We start from the raw sequence: 15,851 nt of genomic DNA, 5'->3' as shown, positions 1-15,851 counted from the left end.
AATGCTGGGATTAAAGGCGTGCGCCACCACTGCCAGGCTCTGCTTTTTTTTTTTTTTGTTTGTTTGTTTGTTTTTCAATGTAGCCAATTAAACAGAGAAAGATACTGTAGGCTAAAGAATAAAATCTGAGGGCAGGAGAAGTGGCTCAGAAGTTAAGAACTCTGGCTATTCTTCCAAAGGTCCTGAGTTGAATTCCCAGCAACCACATGGTGGCTCACAATCATCTATAATGAGATCTATCTGGTGCCCTCTTTAAAATGAATGAATGAATGAATGAATGAATGAATGAATGAATGAATGAAAAAATCTGCCACGGAGAAATGACAGGCATGCATCTAGGAAGGACCTGGAGAGAGCACACATTTCCACTCAGCATGAGCTACAGGTTATCACAGTCAATCAAGGACACACAACATAGAGCAAGTCTTCCAATGAAAACAGGGTCAGTTGACACACAGCCAAGATCACAGCACAATGGATACTGAAAACAAAGCCCACACAGATCCCTACCAAGCAACCAAGTAATGGGGCTGCGACGTTTGTCTCTGTCCCCTCAAGAACCATTCATCTAAGCCAACCCATTTTCTCTGGGGTCTAAAACCATGGCAATTATTTTGTTATAATTTGTCAGAAATAAACCCCAAAGTTTTATTTACAATTTCAATAAGTATGCCCAACACATCATGCCACAGAAACATGGATTTATGGTAGAATAAACTTGGCTCAAATGTGTAACACATCTGCTTCAACTTGACAGGAGGCTATGTTAAAAGGTGGACCAGAAGCCAGGTATGCTGACCCAAGTCCATCATTTCAGCACTCAGTAGGCTGAGGCAGGGGCACTGCTGTCAGTCTGAGGTCAAACCGGGCTACACAGTGAGACTGTCTCAAAGACAACAAACAAAGCCAGCAAGAAAGTTCCATGGCCAGCGGTGCTGCCACCAAGTCTCACAACTGCACAACCAGAGCTCAGTCCCCAGAGCCACACGGCGGGGAGGGAACTGACCCTGCAAGTTGTCCTCTGACCGCCACTTACTCCAGGGTGCAGACATTCAGGGACGCGGATGAACACGAACACACACGCGCATACACACACACTGAATGAATGAATGAACAAACAAATAAATATAAAAAAAAATTGTAAAACAGAGCCAAGCAGACTCCCTGGAAGCACCAAGTCCACCAGGAGAATATAACAGTTTGGCAGATCATCTTGATGAAATGGAAACATCACTCACTATGAACTTTTATTTATTTTTATCAACTTTTATTTCTAGGTACGGCTTTGAGACAGGCTGGCTGCAGAGAGCTGTTCAAAACTATGGATAGCTAAAGGACTTTTGCTGAACATAAAATCAGATGTTCATTATAGAACATTTAGGGATTATCTAAGTGTAAGGAAGAAAATAAAAGCTAAATTGATTTTCTTAAAACTAAAATTTATGACCTATCAAAATAAAACAATATTCAGTTTTCATGCTCCTGGATAATAAGTGACTCTTGGAGCAAAATTCTCCAGCACTTAGCTGAGTTACCGCTCTTTCGCTATAGGAACTAACAGATCAGTGTGTCCTTGGGAGAGGGCACAACAGTATCCTGGGAGGTTACAGGGATGCTGGGGATCAGTGCAAGCCACTTGTAAGTACACTGGTTTATGAAAGAAGCTAGAACTATACACCACTGGCCATATCAAGGATGGAGGGGTCTGAGGGCACGGGAGAGCAGAGAGCATAACTAACGCTCTCACAAGAGAGGGCAGAGAGCATAAGCTAACACTCTGAAGCCTCGAATGTGCAGGTAAGATGCTGACCAAAGGTGAACCGTCTCCTGTCTAATCAGATCTCAGAAATGACGTGGGGAGATACAATACAAGTTTCCATGTTTGGGATAAGTGTGTAATTTTACTGCCATGGCAAAGAAAAAGCAAAGGCAGAATTCACTACATGTCGCAACATAATCAGATAATCTATGAATTAAAATGAAAAAATTCAGGCCCTTCAGTCTGAAAAAAAAAATCACTTTAAATATTAAGAATTAGATGGGACTTAAAAGTCCCCTGTATACTGGATGAAGCAAAAATTATATACATGAGAATTCTTTACCCTTTCACTGTTTAGTTTATAAAAACAAAGGTATTTATAAAAATCAAAGTAATTTGAAAGGCATTAAGTCTATGGAAATGCTAGAACAGAAAATGTAGCTTCCCTGTGAACACTGTGACACTTCAGTTATGCGGAGCAGCCACTAGGGGTCACCATTAAGTTTAAATGGTGATGGTAGGTTTGGTTACATGTGTTTTTTTGTTTTGTTTTTTAAAACAAGTTCTTCAAAGTATTCCTTTTAGATAATCAACATGCATACAATGTACTACTCTTTCAGAAAGGTGCTGTGTCTTCTATCTGTCTTCTGTCTGAACACAGTGGCAAGGAGAGCTCAGAAAGGAACGGTATTTACTAGTAGAAAACAGCACACAGCTTTCCCACCCAGAAAAACTTGGGAAAGCCAGTTCGGTTCTTACCCTCTGGCTCTGCTATGGTTTCAGAACTAGTCACATATATGGGAGTAGACACAGACAGTTCTGAGAGGAACCAAGGGACAAACACTTGCTTTTGCAAGGTGCCAGAGCGACTGCGCTCCCAGTCTTGTGGTGCTGGCATCCACACAGGAGCCGCAGCTAATGCTCAAGGGTTAGCCTGGCACACTTCTTATTAACTTCATACATGTACACAACGTGTTCTGGCTACTGTCTCCCCTTACCCATCCCTGCCAACCCCACCTCAAGCTTTCACACCGTGGTGTGTGCTAAAAAGGAAAAGAACAAAGCTCTCTGGGCCCACATAACAGGGAATTAAACTTCTGTGAGCTTCAGGAAAGACGCATGAAAATTAAAACGGGACACTGTTGCAGGACCTGGCTGGGCGCAGAGAAGGAAAGCCACCTTATTCCACAGTGTGATGTTTGCAGGAGCCCAGGGAGGGAGCCCTGGAACAGACAAGAAGACTGGTGGAGCAAACCCAGCCTGGCACAGGAAACAAGATGACGCTGGGAAAGAAAAGTGGGCTCAGTCATCTAAGTCCAGTGGGCTGGCTGACAGCAGGGCAGCTCTTCAACTTTCTTTTCTTTCCTTCTTACTCCCTCCTTTTTCTCTGTAATGAGACAGGATCTAAAGGCTATACACAGAGCAGGTTAGCCTTGACCACACACAGGCCTCCAACTCAGGATCCTCCTGCCTCAGCCTTCCAAGTACAGGCATCACAGGCCTCTGCACACCACTTTATCTCCAAGGGAACAGCACTGGCAATGCTAGTAACAGATCAGGGGGTCCATCACAGAACTACCTACAGAATACCAGCTGTCACCCAAGTCCTCATGCAGGGTCACTGGTCTCTTTCTTGCCCTGCTCAAGATGGATGAAGGTGCCCAAATCCTTCAGGGCCTGTGCTGAGGCGCTAAGGCACTGGGGCTTACTGAGAGCCTCACATCTGGAGAAAGGCCTGTGAGTGGTGGGTTCCAAGCACAGGAAGTGAGTGGATTCTGGGAAGGAAGGGGGCCAGCAGTCCTGATCTACCAAGAGTTAAGTGCCTGAACTGATCCTGACCCACAGATTTTCTGGGCCTCAGGACACCAAGAAAGTGGCTGTGCCAGAGACTAAGGGAACACTTCTGGGAGCTCCACCGTGAGTCAAGAAGAATGGGCACCACCTTCAGGATGCATCAGAGGGGCAGATGAGAAGCAGCTTAGCATCACAGGCCACAGTGAGACTGGCTTTCAGTAGCACCCAGTGAGGCTCTTCACTTTCAGATGTGGAGGCTGGACCACTTCTAATGCCGCCCAAGTCCCTGGGGCTCTTGGACAATTCAGAGGGAAAAAGAAGCCCTGAGAGGAAGGGACTAGACTTCCTTCTGATAAGATATATGTGCAGATACAATGATGTGTGCCCAGCCATGGCAACTCCCATCCTACCCACGCCCTCACAAAGAGCACAGGACCCAGGCTGGGATCTGAAGCTGCAGTATCTCCATTATGCAGGAGGCCTTACCTGCAAAGGGGCTTGTAAGTCAAAATAAGACACAGGACAGAATGATTCCACAGCAGGTAGCTCCTACCTCTCAGGCATTCGCAAGCTTACTTCCTCACACTCCAAAACACTGTTCCTAGTCGGTGACTGCATCCCAGCAGCCTTTGAGTTTCTCCAGCACCCACTAAGAAAACTCATACGGTGCATATTCCATCTTTCGCACCCTGTCCATGCCCTCCATGGGATAGAGGCTGAGGTCGGAGCTGCTCTTACTCCCCGGAGCTCTTAAAGTAACTGCCTTTGCAAGGTTCCTAACAATTTGTTTAAAACAAATTTGCTGGTCTCTTCACATCTACCAACGACAGCTGGTGGTTGGGAGAAAAAAATGAAGATATCAATTTAAAGCTTAGAACACAGATTAAAGGTTATGACTAGAACTCCTGCTTAATGGAGATATGGCGCTTCAGTGGGTGACGCTACCGTCTGTGACCCCAGTGCGCTCCCACAGAGAGATGGGCAGTGGCGGGCACTGGGCAAATCCTTAGAACCTGTGGGCCAACTAGCTTAGTGTAAGCTGTGGCAAATGAAAACAATGGGAGACGCTGTCTGGAGGTGGAAGGTGACACCCAAGGCTGTTCTTCTTACATAGGCATCCATTCTCAGGCATGTACATGTATCTGTGTGGGTGGGAAGGGTAGATGTGTGTGGGGGTATGTATTTCACATACACCCCCAAAGCAATACTGTCTACCAATGTCCACAAAGTTAAATGTTTTATGAAAAATGAACTGTGACTCTGCTTTCATATTCTTACAGGAAGCTGTTGGGGAAAATAGTAGTCCTGACTCTTGGCAGTCGGGGGCGGTGGGGGTTAACCTGTATCTTCTCCTTTGTCTCCGTAATAGTCTATAAACACTTGCACAGCCTTGAGGCAAGACCCAGTGTAGAAGACCTTTGAGGAAAGGCCTGTAAAGCAAGCGCTGCAGTGCAGCTGCTTGTGAACGGGGTGCTCAGGAGCAGCTGAACCCCGACAAAACAACAGCACCCACCTGAGCTTGACAAGGGAACTCTGCTCACTGTAGCTTCTTCCTGGATCACCACACAACCACATTCACAAACAATTATGTCTTTTCCTTAAGAAGGCGGGGTGTGTGTGTGTGTGTGTGTGTGTGTGTGTGTGTGTGTGTTGATCCTCAGGCCAAGGAATGTGTACAAGGTGAGTCAGCCTGGTCTACATAGTAAGTTCTAGGACAGCCAAGGCTATCTAGTAAGACGTTGTCGGAAGGAAGGAAGGAAGGAAGGAAGGAAGGAAGGAAAGAAGGAAGGAAGAAAAAAAAGAAGGAAGGAGAGCTCCCATCCTGACTGGGACACAGATACAATGAAATGAAGTTGACAGGAGAAGAAATCAGTAAAGGGAAAGCAAATACAAACCAGCATCAACACAGCAAGCAGACAGGAGCCTCTTGACCAAAGCCATCAAAAGCAGCTGTGGTGGCACAAACGCAGAAGGTCTGGGACCAAGGGGAACCACAGTCACACTGCAAACGTAGTTCTAATTAATTCATTGCCTTTGACAGTGCTGGGAACTGAACCACAGCCCCACACACAGGAAGAAAGCACTCCACTACTAGACCACGCCCCAAGCAGCCTTTTATTTCAAGGCAAAGTTGCCTAAGATGCCCAGACTGTTCTTGAACTCACTCTATAGCCCAGGGAGGTTTTCAGCTTGCCATCCTCCTGCCTCAAGTTCTCAAGGGGGAAATCACAGGACTGTTTCACCAGACCAGACTTGGCCTCAGGAGCAGTTTTAAACAGCAATGAGCTGCTTGCAAGGAGGTAGCCAGCTTGCTAATGAACAGCTCAGTTGAGGAGCCAAGAGACCTTGTGCGTTGTCTGTCTTCTACTGTAAGGACCTCATACTCATTATGTGGACAAGTCCACCTTAGACTCCAGCTTCACCTGTCCCTACCTCACATGCCAAGATTACTGGCATGCGCAAGAACAGCCCCAACTCTTTCAAAGAGATCTTCAGAAACAAAACAAGTAATCTTTGTGAAAATCCACAACAATCCTAACAGAAGTATTGGGTGAAAGGCTGGAGTGGCTCAGAGGTTAAGAGCACAGGCGCTGCACTTGACCTCTGTCTGACCCAAGTTTGGCTCCCAACACCCATGTCCAGTGGTTTCACTACTGCCGGTGACTCCAGTTCTAGGGGACCTGAACCCTCTTCTGACACCTTTTTCTCACATACATCCTCTTGGACACACAACATACATACATACATACAGAAAAACGCATAAATAATAAAAATTAAATACATTTTTAAAAAGAAAGAAAATTTTGGAATGAAGAATTAAGACTCAACATGGCAGAATGAACACTCCCATTTATGCCTACTCCTTCCAAAATGCCTATTACAGGACAAAGGATCAACTTAGTTCAGAGGACTGGGAGGTCACAGAAAGAGAGCAAACAAGAGCTGACTACAAAAATACAGACAGAACTGACGTACTGAAGTGAGCAAAAGCAAAAGCTGTGTAAGAAAGGGCATGCAATCACAGTAAACCACATGGTGTAGCTGTGCTGGTTACATAATTACAAACACCTCGCTGACAAACAGACACATACACACATGCATACACACACACACACACACACACACACACGCACGCACACAAACGCACGCACGCACACACGCACACATTCCCTTCCTTAATACTAAGCATAGCACAGGGTATGAGTTAGGAGGTGTGAACTGTGAAGGAAAGGAAAAAGGGAAAGGGGAGGGGAAAGGGAAGAGAAGGGGTGTGGTGTGGTGTGCCAATGGTCAGGGAGGAAAGGTGACAGACACTGATCTTTGTTTCCCTTGCACTGAGGACTGACCTCAGCTTTGCTGTTACTGAGCTGTATCTCTAGCTCTCTTTCTTTTTAACACTTTATTTTTGAAACAGGATCTTGGTAAACTGCCCACACTGGCTTTGAACTTGTAGCCCTCCTGCCTCAGCCTGCTGGGTAGGTATCTGGGACAGGTTTGTATTACCAGGCTGAAACTAATCTTTTATAGAAGGAAATGAATAAATAATCCTCAAGCTGATTAAAGTTGAGGAAAAGTTAAAAAAAAAAAACTATTCAGTATATAAAGTAACTGTTAAAACAAAAAAGACTGGAAGACACTGGTCCCTGTAGAAGGAGAGGCAGGGCACTATGCATCTTTGTTGCTGGAGGCATGTAATACTGATTATTTAAAACACATAAATTAATTCCATTTAAAAATAAAACTTGATGGGTATGTATCTCAGTAGAGGGCACTTGCATGGCATGACCCATGACTTTGGTTTCACCCTTAGCATTACCATAAAGAGGAGGAGGAGGAGGAGCAGGAGAGGAAGAGGAGGAGGAGGAAGAGGAGGAGGAAGGATGTTAAGCCCTGTGCAGCATCCAGGCCTGTAACCCCAGCCCAGCACTCAGGACTGAAGAAGGATGGTGAGTGAGACAAACCCGGGACAAAGAAGATCCTGAGCCAACAAATAAATAGAAAAATAAACTGAAAGGGGAAATGTTATGCTGGTCTCAGGTGAGAATGAGCTCACTTCAACAGTGCAGCAGATCTGGATGACAAGGTCACCCAGGTGGAGGCCAGATCCCCACAGTGTGCAGAACAGCCACTGCTTCTGACCTAACTAGATGTCTGCAAGGGAAACCCTTTCCGTTCAGCTCTGCAGATGGCTGCACATGTACTGCAAGCGAGGTACCGCACTACAAAGCAGGGACTTGAGAGAGATAAGCAGTTTCCAAAAGTGTTTCTGAGAGACCTTAAGAGCCCAGCAGTTCAAGCAGACAGACACACAGTGCAGAGAATGTTCTCAAAATGTAGCTCACGGGGCTGGTGAGACGGCTCCGTAGTAAAGGTGTCTGTCTACTGTATTAACCTGGTGACCTGGGTTTGGGCCTTGAAACCCACATAAAGGTGGAAGGAGATGAGAACTCCATGAAGTTGTCCTCTGACCCCGCACCCACTCTCGCACACGTAGTAACAGTATATTAAATCTAGAGGAATACAATTCAGACAAGGCCAACAGACAGCATACAACTCCTGTGTAGAGTGAGCCTATGTCAGAGTAAGAGACTCACAAAGATAGGGTGGGCACACTGGCCTTGTCCAGCACTGCCGCCTTGGTGCCCCAACAGCACCCAGGGCACTGCCATTACTCAGTAAATATGCACTACTGTTTGCCAGCATTGCCTGTGTAGTTACAATAAACGCTCCTCTTAAAGCTGTGTGGAACTACAGATATTTGTATGGAAAAAAATCCCTCAACTCAAAGATTAGACCACAGGTCAGCAGAGTGAAACGTCCCACACAAACCTTTCATTGTCTTGTCACTCCAGAGACAGTCACTCTTGGCAAAGAGAGAAGGATTCAGGAGTCAGAACACACACACACACACACACACACACACACACACACACACACACACACACTGTTTGAAGTCAGTTATCCGGGCCACACCAGAAGAAGAGCTAAGCTCCTGGCCCTCCTGGAAGTATTAACCGAGGCACCCCAGGAGCTGTGCTCTGGACTTCGGAAGCTCTGAGCACGGTGAGACGCTCTGTAGGCCAGTGGAGTAGACACTGGTGGCCAGAGCGTGTGGCTCCATCCAGGTAGGAGCTGAGAGCCAGGGGCCATGTCCACATTTCTCCTGCTGCTCAGAGGCAAAGTGTTCAGGGCCTTGGACGAGACTGTAATCTTCGTAAGACGGCCCGGCTGTTAGAAGACAGTGTGACACCTAGATACCAGATAGAGGTTGGGTTTATTTAAAGGAATAGCAGTTAGTTTGTTGTTGGGGACTCAAAAGTGATTTGCCAGGATAATTTGGACAGGTCACCTTCCTGCCACATGATGACTGTACAAACTAATTCCCAAGATGTTACTGAATTAAATCAGGCTTAATATTAACCCAAACTGTCAGCATTCGATTTCCATTATTTATCTTCTAAACATGTTCTTCAGTCTTCTGTGATCTGCTATATTTTGACTGCTGAATTTTAAAGATCATGTAGCATTTGAGAAAAGATCATATATATGTACACATATCACACACACACACACAAAATGGCTGGGTGTAACTTGCTGGTGAAGTGTGCAGAAGGATGGCTGAGAGCCTGGGAACTGAACTCAGATAGTGAGCACAGGCACGTAAGTTCTAACAATACCATGCCACAGTGATAACTTCCTTTTCTAAAAGGCAGTAGTTCCCACTTGTACTGAAGCAGCCACCTTCATAACAAGTCTCTGGGCATAGAGATGGCTCAACAGTTAAGAGCACTTGTGGTAGGTTTGATTCCCTGCACAAACATGGCAGCTCACAACCATCTGTAACTCAACTTCGAGGGGGATGTGATGTCCTCTTCTGGCCTCTGCATATATGACACTGCACACACAAGGTGCACAGACATATAAACACAGGCAAAACTCACATAAACATAGAATAAAATAAATTTAACAGCAACAAGAAAAGCGGCATCAACATCGCTCTAGGGGTGAATAAAAAGAAGGCAATAAAAAGTCTGGAAGAAGTGGACACATAGTGTCACTTTTAAAAAATAGAACTAAATGTCGTTTTCAAAATCTACAGCTCTATGGGGTATAATACACAGAGGTCTTCTTATGATAATAACATATAATAACATGTCTTCTTATGATACAGAATATGCAGTACTGCACACAGTCTGTCCAACCCTCAAGCTATTCCTTCTGAGAGAGAGTTAAGAACAAAAGGAAGAGAAACAGAAATTGAGAGAATTTACTAGCAATATCCTCATTAAAGTACCTAATACTAACTATGCTCATAGGAAGGAAGATGACTTGAAAGGAGTATGTATCAAAATGAATGGAGAATAAATGATTAGTAAGTCCAGAAAACAGTAGCAGCAGAAAATGGAGAGGCAGGCAAATACTAAAATTTAACATGGAAATTGGTAGTAACCAACACTGAAGTATTCTAAAGTTCTTTTATGAGGAAAATTCCGATACTTAAAAATTAGGTATATATATATATATATATATATATATATATATATATATATATATATATATATCCATCCAAGTTAGGTCTTGCTGAGGTAGGCAAGCGCTCTAACAGAAGCGCCCCTAAGCCTCAGAAGACAGTAACAGCCTTCAAAACCGTAAGGTCAGAGCCTGAGGGGAGGACAGCAAAGGGCTTCCCTGCAGACTCTGTGAGACATGCTTCCCGCCAACATGAGTGAGAGCTGAAAGCTGCACACAATGCCATAGCCTGACCAAGGGACCGTCACAACACGCAACACTAATGGGTGAGCTTCAGAGACCGACTAGGGCTAGGCACATCTTAACAGCTTCCCTTTGTACAGGCATGTTCTCTGAGCACAGTGACACTAAGAACCACTTCTCTTAGGAAAGAAGGCAGACAATCTAGGTGAACAATCCAGGAAATTCTGTAAAAGTTCATGAACCAACTTAACACAAACAAAAAAATTACAAAAAGAACCTGAAAACAATAAATCAGAAAGTAAAGTATATTCTCCAAAGAGGCAAACACCTGGGAAGACTGGGGGTGGGGAGAGGGACAGGGCAATGGCAAACAATACAGACAATTGGAGACACCCGAGAACGCAGTAAATAGCGCAATAAATCAGAAAACTTAAAATACAAGTAGTTTCCTTGAAAAATTAAGTCTACCAAAATGGGCTTAAAGAGAAATGGAGAACTAAGGACATGGTCAGAACCAGTTAGTCCTCCAGCACATGGGCCCAGGACTCAGGCTCAGACTGGCTGCCTTGAGGGCGAGTCCTCTCCTCCCTGAGCCATCCTGATAACCCTAGACAAAGCTGCTAAGGTAATCTGTTGAACTCTGCTGTACTTGGGACTTAAGGGAAGGGGGACCTAGATTCATTTTCTGTCCTGTGACAAAACACCCTGACAAACTCAGAGAAAAACAGGTTTATGTAAACTTACAAGTCCAGGGTACAGTCATCACTGTGGGGGAAATGAAGGCAGGAACTTAAAATCAATGTCCAAAGTCAAGAGCATAGAGAGAATGAATGCATAAATGCCTCTAATACTTAGCTCAAGTTTTCTTTTTTTTAAATATTTATTTATTATATATACAATATTCTGTCTCTGTGTGTGTCTACAGGCCAGAAGAGGGCACCAAACCTCATTACAGGTGGTTGTGAGCCACCATGTGGTTGCTGGAAATTGAACGCATGACCTTTAGAAGAGCAGGCAATGCTCTTAACCACTGAGCCATCTCTCCAGCCCTTAGCTCAAGTTTTCTATATAATCCAGGACCCAAACCCAAAGAATGGTGTCACCCACAGTGAGCTGGCTCCTCCCACACCAAATGACACAAGATAATCCCCACAGACACGCCCACAGGCCAGCCTGATGATCTCTCTATCACATTAACAAAATTGTGTGTGTGTGTGTGTGTGTGTGTGTGTGTGTGTGTATACACGTGCACACGTGGTGTAGAGGTTGGATTGGAGGTATAGTAAGGGCAGCACGCAGAAATCATCAATTTAATTAATTTGAAAAAGTTGAAATAGAAGTGACTTTCAATGGATTATATAAGAAGGCAGAGGTAGGTGGATGTCTATGAGTTTGAGGCTGACCTAGTCTACATAGTGAGACTCAGTCTCAAAAAAGAGAAGAGCAGAGTACACAGTGGCTCTATGGATTGGGGCTCTAGAAAGGATCTGGGTTGTAGACTCACATTTGTGAATTGCCAACATTCAAATGATAAAGCCACGGGTTTGGCTCAAATACTCTGGAGAGACAGTCCATTGGTTCTGAAAATCTGGTCAGCAGACCAGCAACCTAAGTATTATCTGGAAATCTAACAGAAATGCAAATTTTCAGGTTCCATCCTAAACCTTGTAAATCAGAATCCAGACTGGGCCTGCAATCAATGTGCCTACAACCAAGAGACCATGAGAAGTTAAAAAGGCGTGAGCCTTATTGTAAGAATTCCAACATTTCCCAGGTGTGATGGTGCACAACTTTAACCCCGGCACATGGGAGACAGAGGCATCACGTGAGTTTAAGGCCAGCTCAGTCTACATATCAAGTTCCAGGACAGCCGGCTCCACAGAGAGACCTCGTCTCAAAAGGGAGGAAAAAAAATATGAGGAACAAGAAATTAATATGCTTAAATAATCAATCCACCACAGATATGATATGCCCATAGGCCAGCCTGATCTAGATAATCCCAGGTGATTCTAGACTGTGTCAATAAGAAGAATTCAGAAGTGATTCAGAGCACACCTTTAATTCCAGCACTCTAGAGGCAGGCGGATCTTTCTGAGTTTCCTCAGCCTGGTCTACAGAGCAAATTCTAGGACAGCCAGGGCTACACTGAAAAATCCTGTTTAAAAAAAAAAAAAAAAAAAAAAAAAAGAGTGACTGAGAGGCGAGTGTGAACACTAATGACTCCGGTGGTGTTGGCTTCAGGTGCTGGAGTGGGCTGAGGAGTGAGCAGAAACAGTCTGAGCAGTTAGCCAGAGGATGGAGGGGGGCGTGGCTACAGCAAAGGGAGAAACAGGCAAGAACTGCTGGGAAGAACTGGCTGGAAGGGCAGTGCCTGCAGAGGCACAAGAGAAGCTCAGCTGCTGGTCTCAGCAGGAGCAGAATTTTATTACTGACAGTCAAAACTGCTCCACATGGTGGCAGGAAGAAGCAAGCAGGCCCACTTTTCCTCAGTATTACTGCCTTTTAATGTCTTTCTTTCAATTAGTGTGTGTGTGTGTGTGTGTGTGTGTGTGTAGAGGTCTTCTGCCTGCTTGTATGTTTGTGTACCATGCTCATTCAGAGGCAGAAGAGTGTTGGATCCCCTGGAAATGGAGTCACAGACCACTGTGAATGGTCATGTGGGTGCTGGGAACTGAACCTGAGTCCTGTGGAAGAGCATCCACTTAGCTGCTGAGCCATCTCTCCCCCATACTCTAAAATTTCAACAGACACGGTACCCCCACTGTGTGGACTCAGTGTGCACCAGTCACAATGCCTTATCCAGGGTGACAGTGACACACAGTCCCCCCGCTTCAGAAAGGAAGGAAGGAATATTTGGAATCCAAAGCACAGCCCTTCTATCTGGACAGCCTTGTTAGGCAAAATGGAAGACTAAGAATGGGTGGGCCAGACATAGGAAACGGAAATCTCTTGTCAGGAAGCTAACAGAGGTGTAAGGGAATGGGGGCCTTCTGCAAGGGCAAGTCTCTGAAAGACGTGTGCACACTCCCGGTGTACTGCAAGATAAAAACCTCACTAAGTACTCACCTACTTAGGATTGGGCTCTGCACAGAGGTCTGCCCATACATAGGGCAAGAATGTGATGGCACTACAGAGCTCTCACTGTGAATTCATATACTGGTTTCACACTGTGACTTAGGATCCCCTGTGTTGCTGGTTTACAGTGGATGCTGAAGGAATCTAGACTCTTGCTCTCAAGCCTGCACGCCGAGCACTCGGTCCACTGAGCCCTTCCCCAGCCTCTCTTTCTATGTTTCTGGGCTTTCCGAGGACAGGCGAGGTTCTCAGCTAAGCAGCAGTCAGAACACTCACACCTTCCACTCATCATACGCCATAGCAAACACCAGCTTTTCCTTAGCTGTCACTGACTGATTTCCACCTCTCTTCTCTCAGTTTATTTCCATGCCCATCTGTTCATAAGGTATTTTAAAACTGACTAGCGTTTTATAGGAAGGGGACCATCGGGCCTCCGCGTCTGTACATTCCACATCCATGAAGTCAACTAGCCTTGGACTGCAAATATTTTGGGGAAGAGGCTGTCTATACAAACATGTGCAGACTTTTCCCTCCTGCCATCACTGTCTAAGCAACACAGTGCAGCAGCAATTTAGACAGCATTCACATCATGGTCAGCATCAGAAGTAAGCGAGAAATGATTTAAAACACGGCAAGGTGTGTACAGATTACAGTCAAACGCAAACAGAATATTACATTGTCTGTGAGAACCTTGAGCAGATGCAGATTTTAGTAACTAATGGGATCCTAGAGCCAGCCCCCTGCAGACGCTGTGGGACAATGAAGGAAATCTTGTTTATTATTCATTCAACAAATATTCACAGACTCTAACCATATACTACATTTAGTTGACAACCATGCAAGACACAAAACTTCATGGCATTTATAACCGAGCCATTAGCTTTACAAAGAACAAACTTACAGAAACCGATTTTGATTATAAAGGGAAACTAAAAATAAAAATGTTTTCAGTAAGTTATGATTAAAGCGGCACGTAGCTTTCAAAGAAATGCCAGAGTACAAGTGACTTTAAGCTGGGTGTGGCAGCACACACCTTTAGTCCTAGAGACAGCAGGTCTCTAGGAGGCCAGACTGTTGGCCTACATATTGAGTTTAGGCCAGCCAAGGCTACTTAATGAAACCTTGTCTTAAAAAAAAATAAAAATAAAAACCTCTTGGGGCTGGAGGCTCTGAGGCTAAGAGATCATGTTAATCTTATGCACCTACAGAGGACCTAGGTATGATTTCCAGCATCTATATGGTGGCTCACAAGGGTTTGTAACTCGGGGATCTGAAGCCCTCTTCTGATTTCTGTGGGCACCAGGCACACTTGATGGTACACATATACTCAGGCATGAAAAACATTCATATACATAAAATAACTAAATGTAAGTAAATCATTTTTAAAAATAAAATTATAATCCTGATGGTGGGCTGGCATGATGGCTCCCTAAGCGAAAGTACTTGCCACCAAAACTGATAACCCGAGTTCAGTCCTCAGGACGGAGGGCACCAACTCCCACAACTGTTCTCTGGCCACCATATACAGTCGTATGTCCCACACCTCAGAGGCAAGGAAGAGCAACTGGAGCTAAGCACAAAGGGCACTCTGGACTTTCAGACATATAAGAAACTTGGCAATTGCTTCACAGAAGTAGTAGCTAGGACATAGACTGACTCTCAGGCATTTGGGGGTTGTCCCCAGCACTGGCACACCTTATAACAGGCATCTGTCTTCTCTCCCTCCTTGCTCTCCTTGTTTCTATCACTATAAAATTGCATATGCTCAAGTTGCATATATATAAAGTGCGGTTTTCCACTGCCTGAAATTTTCCATCTTTCACACACTACCACCCAAGCTCTAAGTAAATTATGTAGTGACCTCAGGTATCTTTAAAATGCCCAGCAAAGGGGCTAGAGAGATGGCTCAGTGGTTAGGAGCACTGCCTGATCTTTCAGAGGTTCTGAGTTCAGTTCCCAGCAACCACATGCTGGCTCACAACCCTCTATAACAAGATCTGGTGCCCTCTTCTAGCCTGCAGGCAGAACACTGTATACACGACAATAAATAAATAAATAAATAAATAAATAAATAAATAAATAAATCTCTTTTTTTATTAAAAAATGCCCAGCTGAGACTCTTTTCCTCTTATCTTACCTGTTTCTCTTCCCTTAAGAGAAGCGGAGGCGGGACAAACAAATGACATGTCTACTAGGGCAGTGTTTCTTTAGTGTAAGAACACAATGCATTTCTCACCCCATACCTTGGGTCTGCGGGCTGTAAGGAGACAGAAGTTTGGACCTCTTCTTTTCATATCCTTTCTGTGTGATGTCCCCTAAAATTGCAAGAAACAGAAATAGGTTATGCATTATCCTTATTTTGTGGTTATTCAATGTAAAAAAAATTAATTGCAGTGTTACAGAAGTACCACATATAGAAGGAGTTTTTAAAATTGGTTCTTTGACAAGACTTTGTAAAGTGTGGTTTTCCACAGACTTGTCCCTCACCAGCCTTGCACAGAAACTTGCT

At 44.7% G+C, this 15,851-nt stretch overlaps 1 protein-coding gene across 1 annotated transcript in view; it reads right to left on the bottom strand.

Annotated features, from left to right (window-relative positions):
* Positions 1-15,851, bottom strand: part of Dip2b (disco interacting protein 2 homolog B) — a 157,237-nt gene that overhangs the window by 102,524 nt on the left and 38,862 nt on the right. Inside the window, 1 exon segment of the mRNA XM_038342001.2 lies at positions 15,586-15,657. Within this exon segment, the coding sequence (XP_038197929.1) occupies positions 15,586-15,657 (72 nt within the window).

Source organism: Arvicola amphibius, chromosome 9, assembly GCF_903992535.2.
Source record: "Arvicola amphibius chromosome 9, mArvAmp1.2, whole genome shotgun sequence".
Lineage (NCBI taxonomy): Eukaryota > Metazoa > Chordata > Mammalia > Rodentia > Cricetidae > Arvicola > Arvicola amphibius.
Note: the sequence above shows the minus strand (reverse complement) of the source record. Positions and strands in the feature narration are given on the sequence as shown.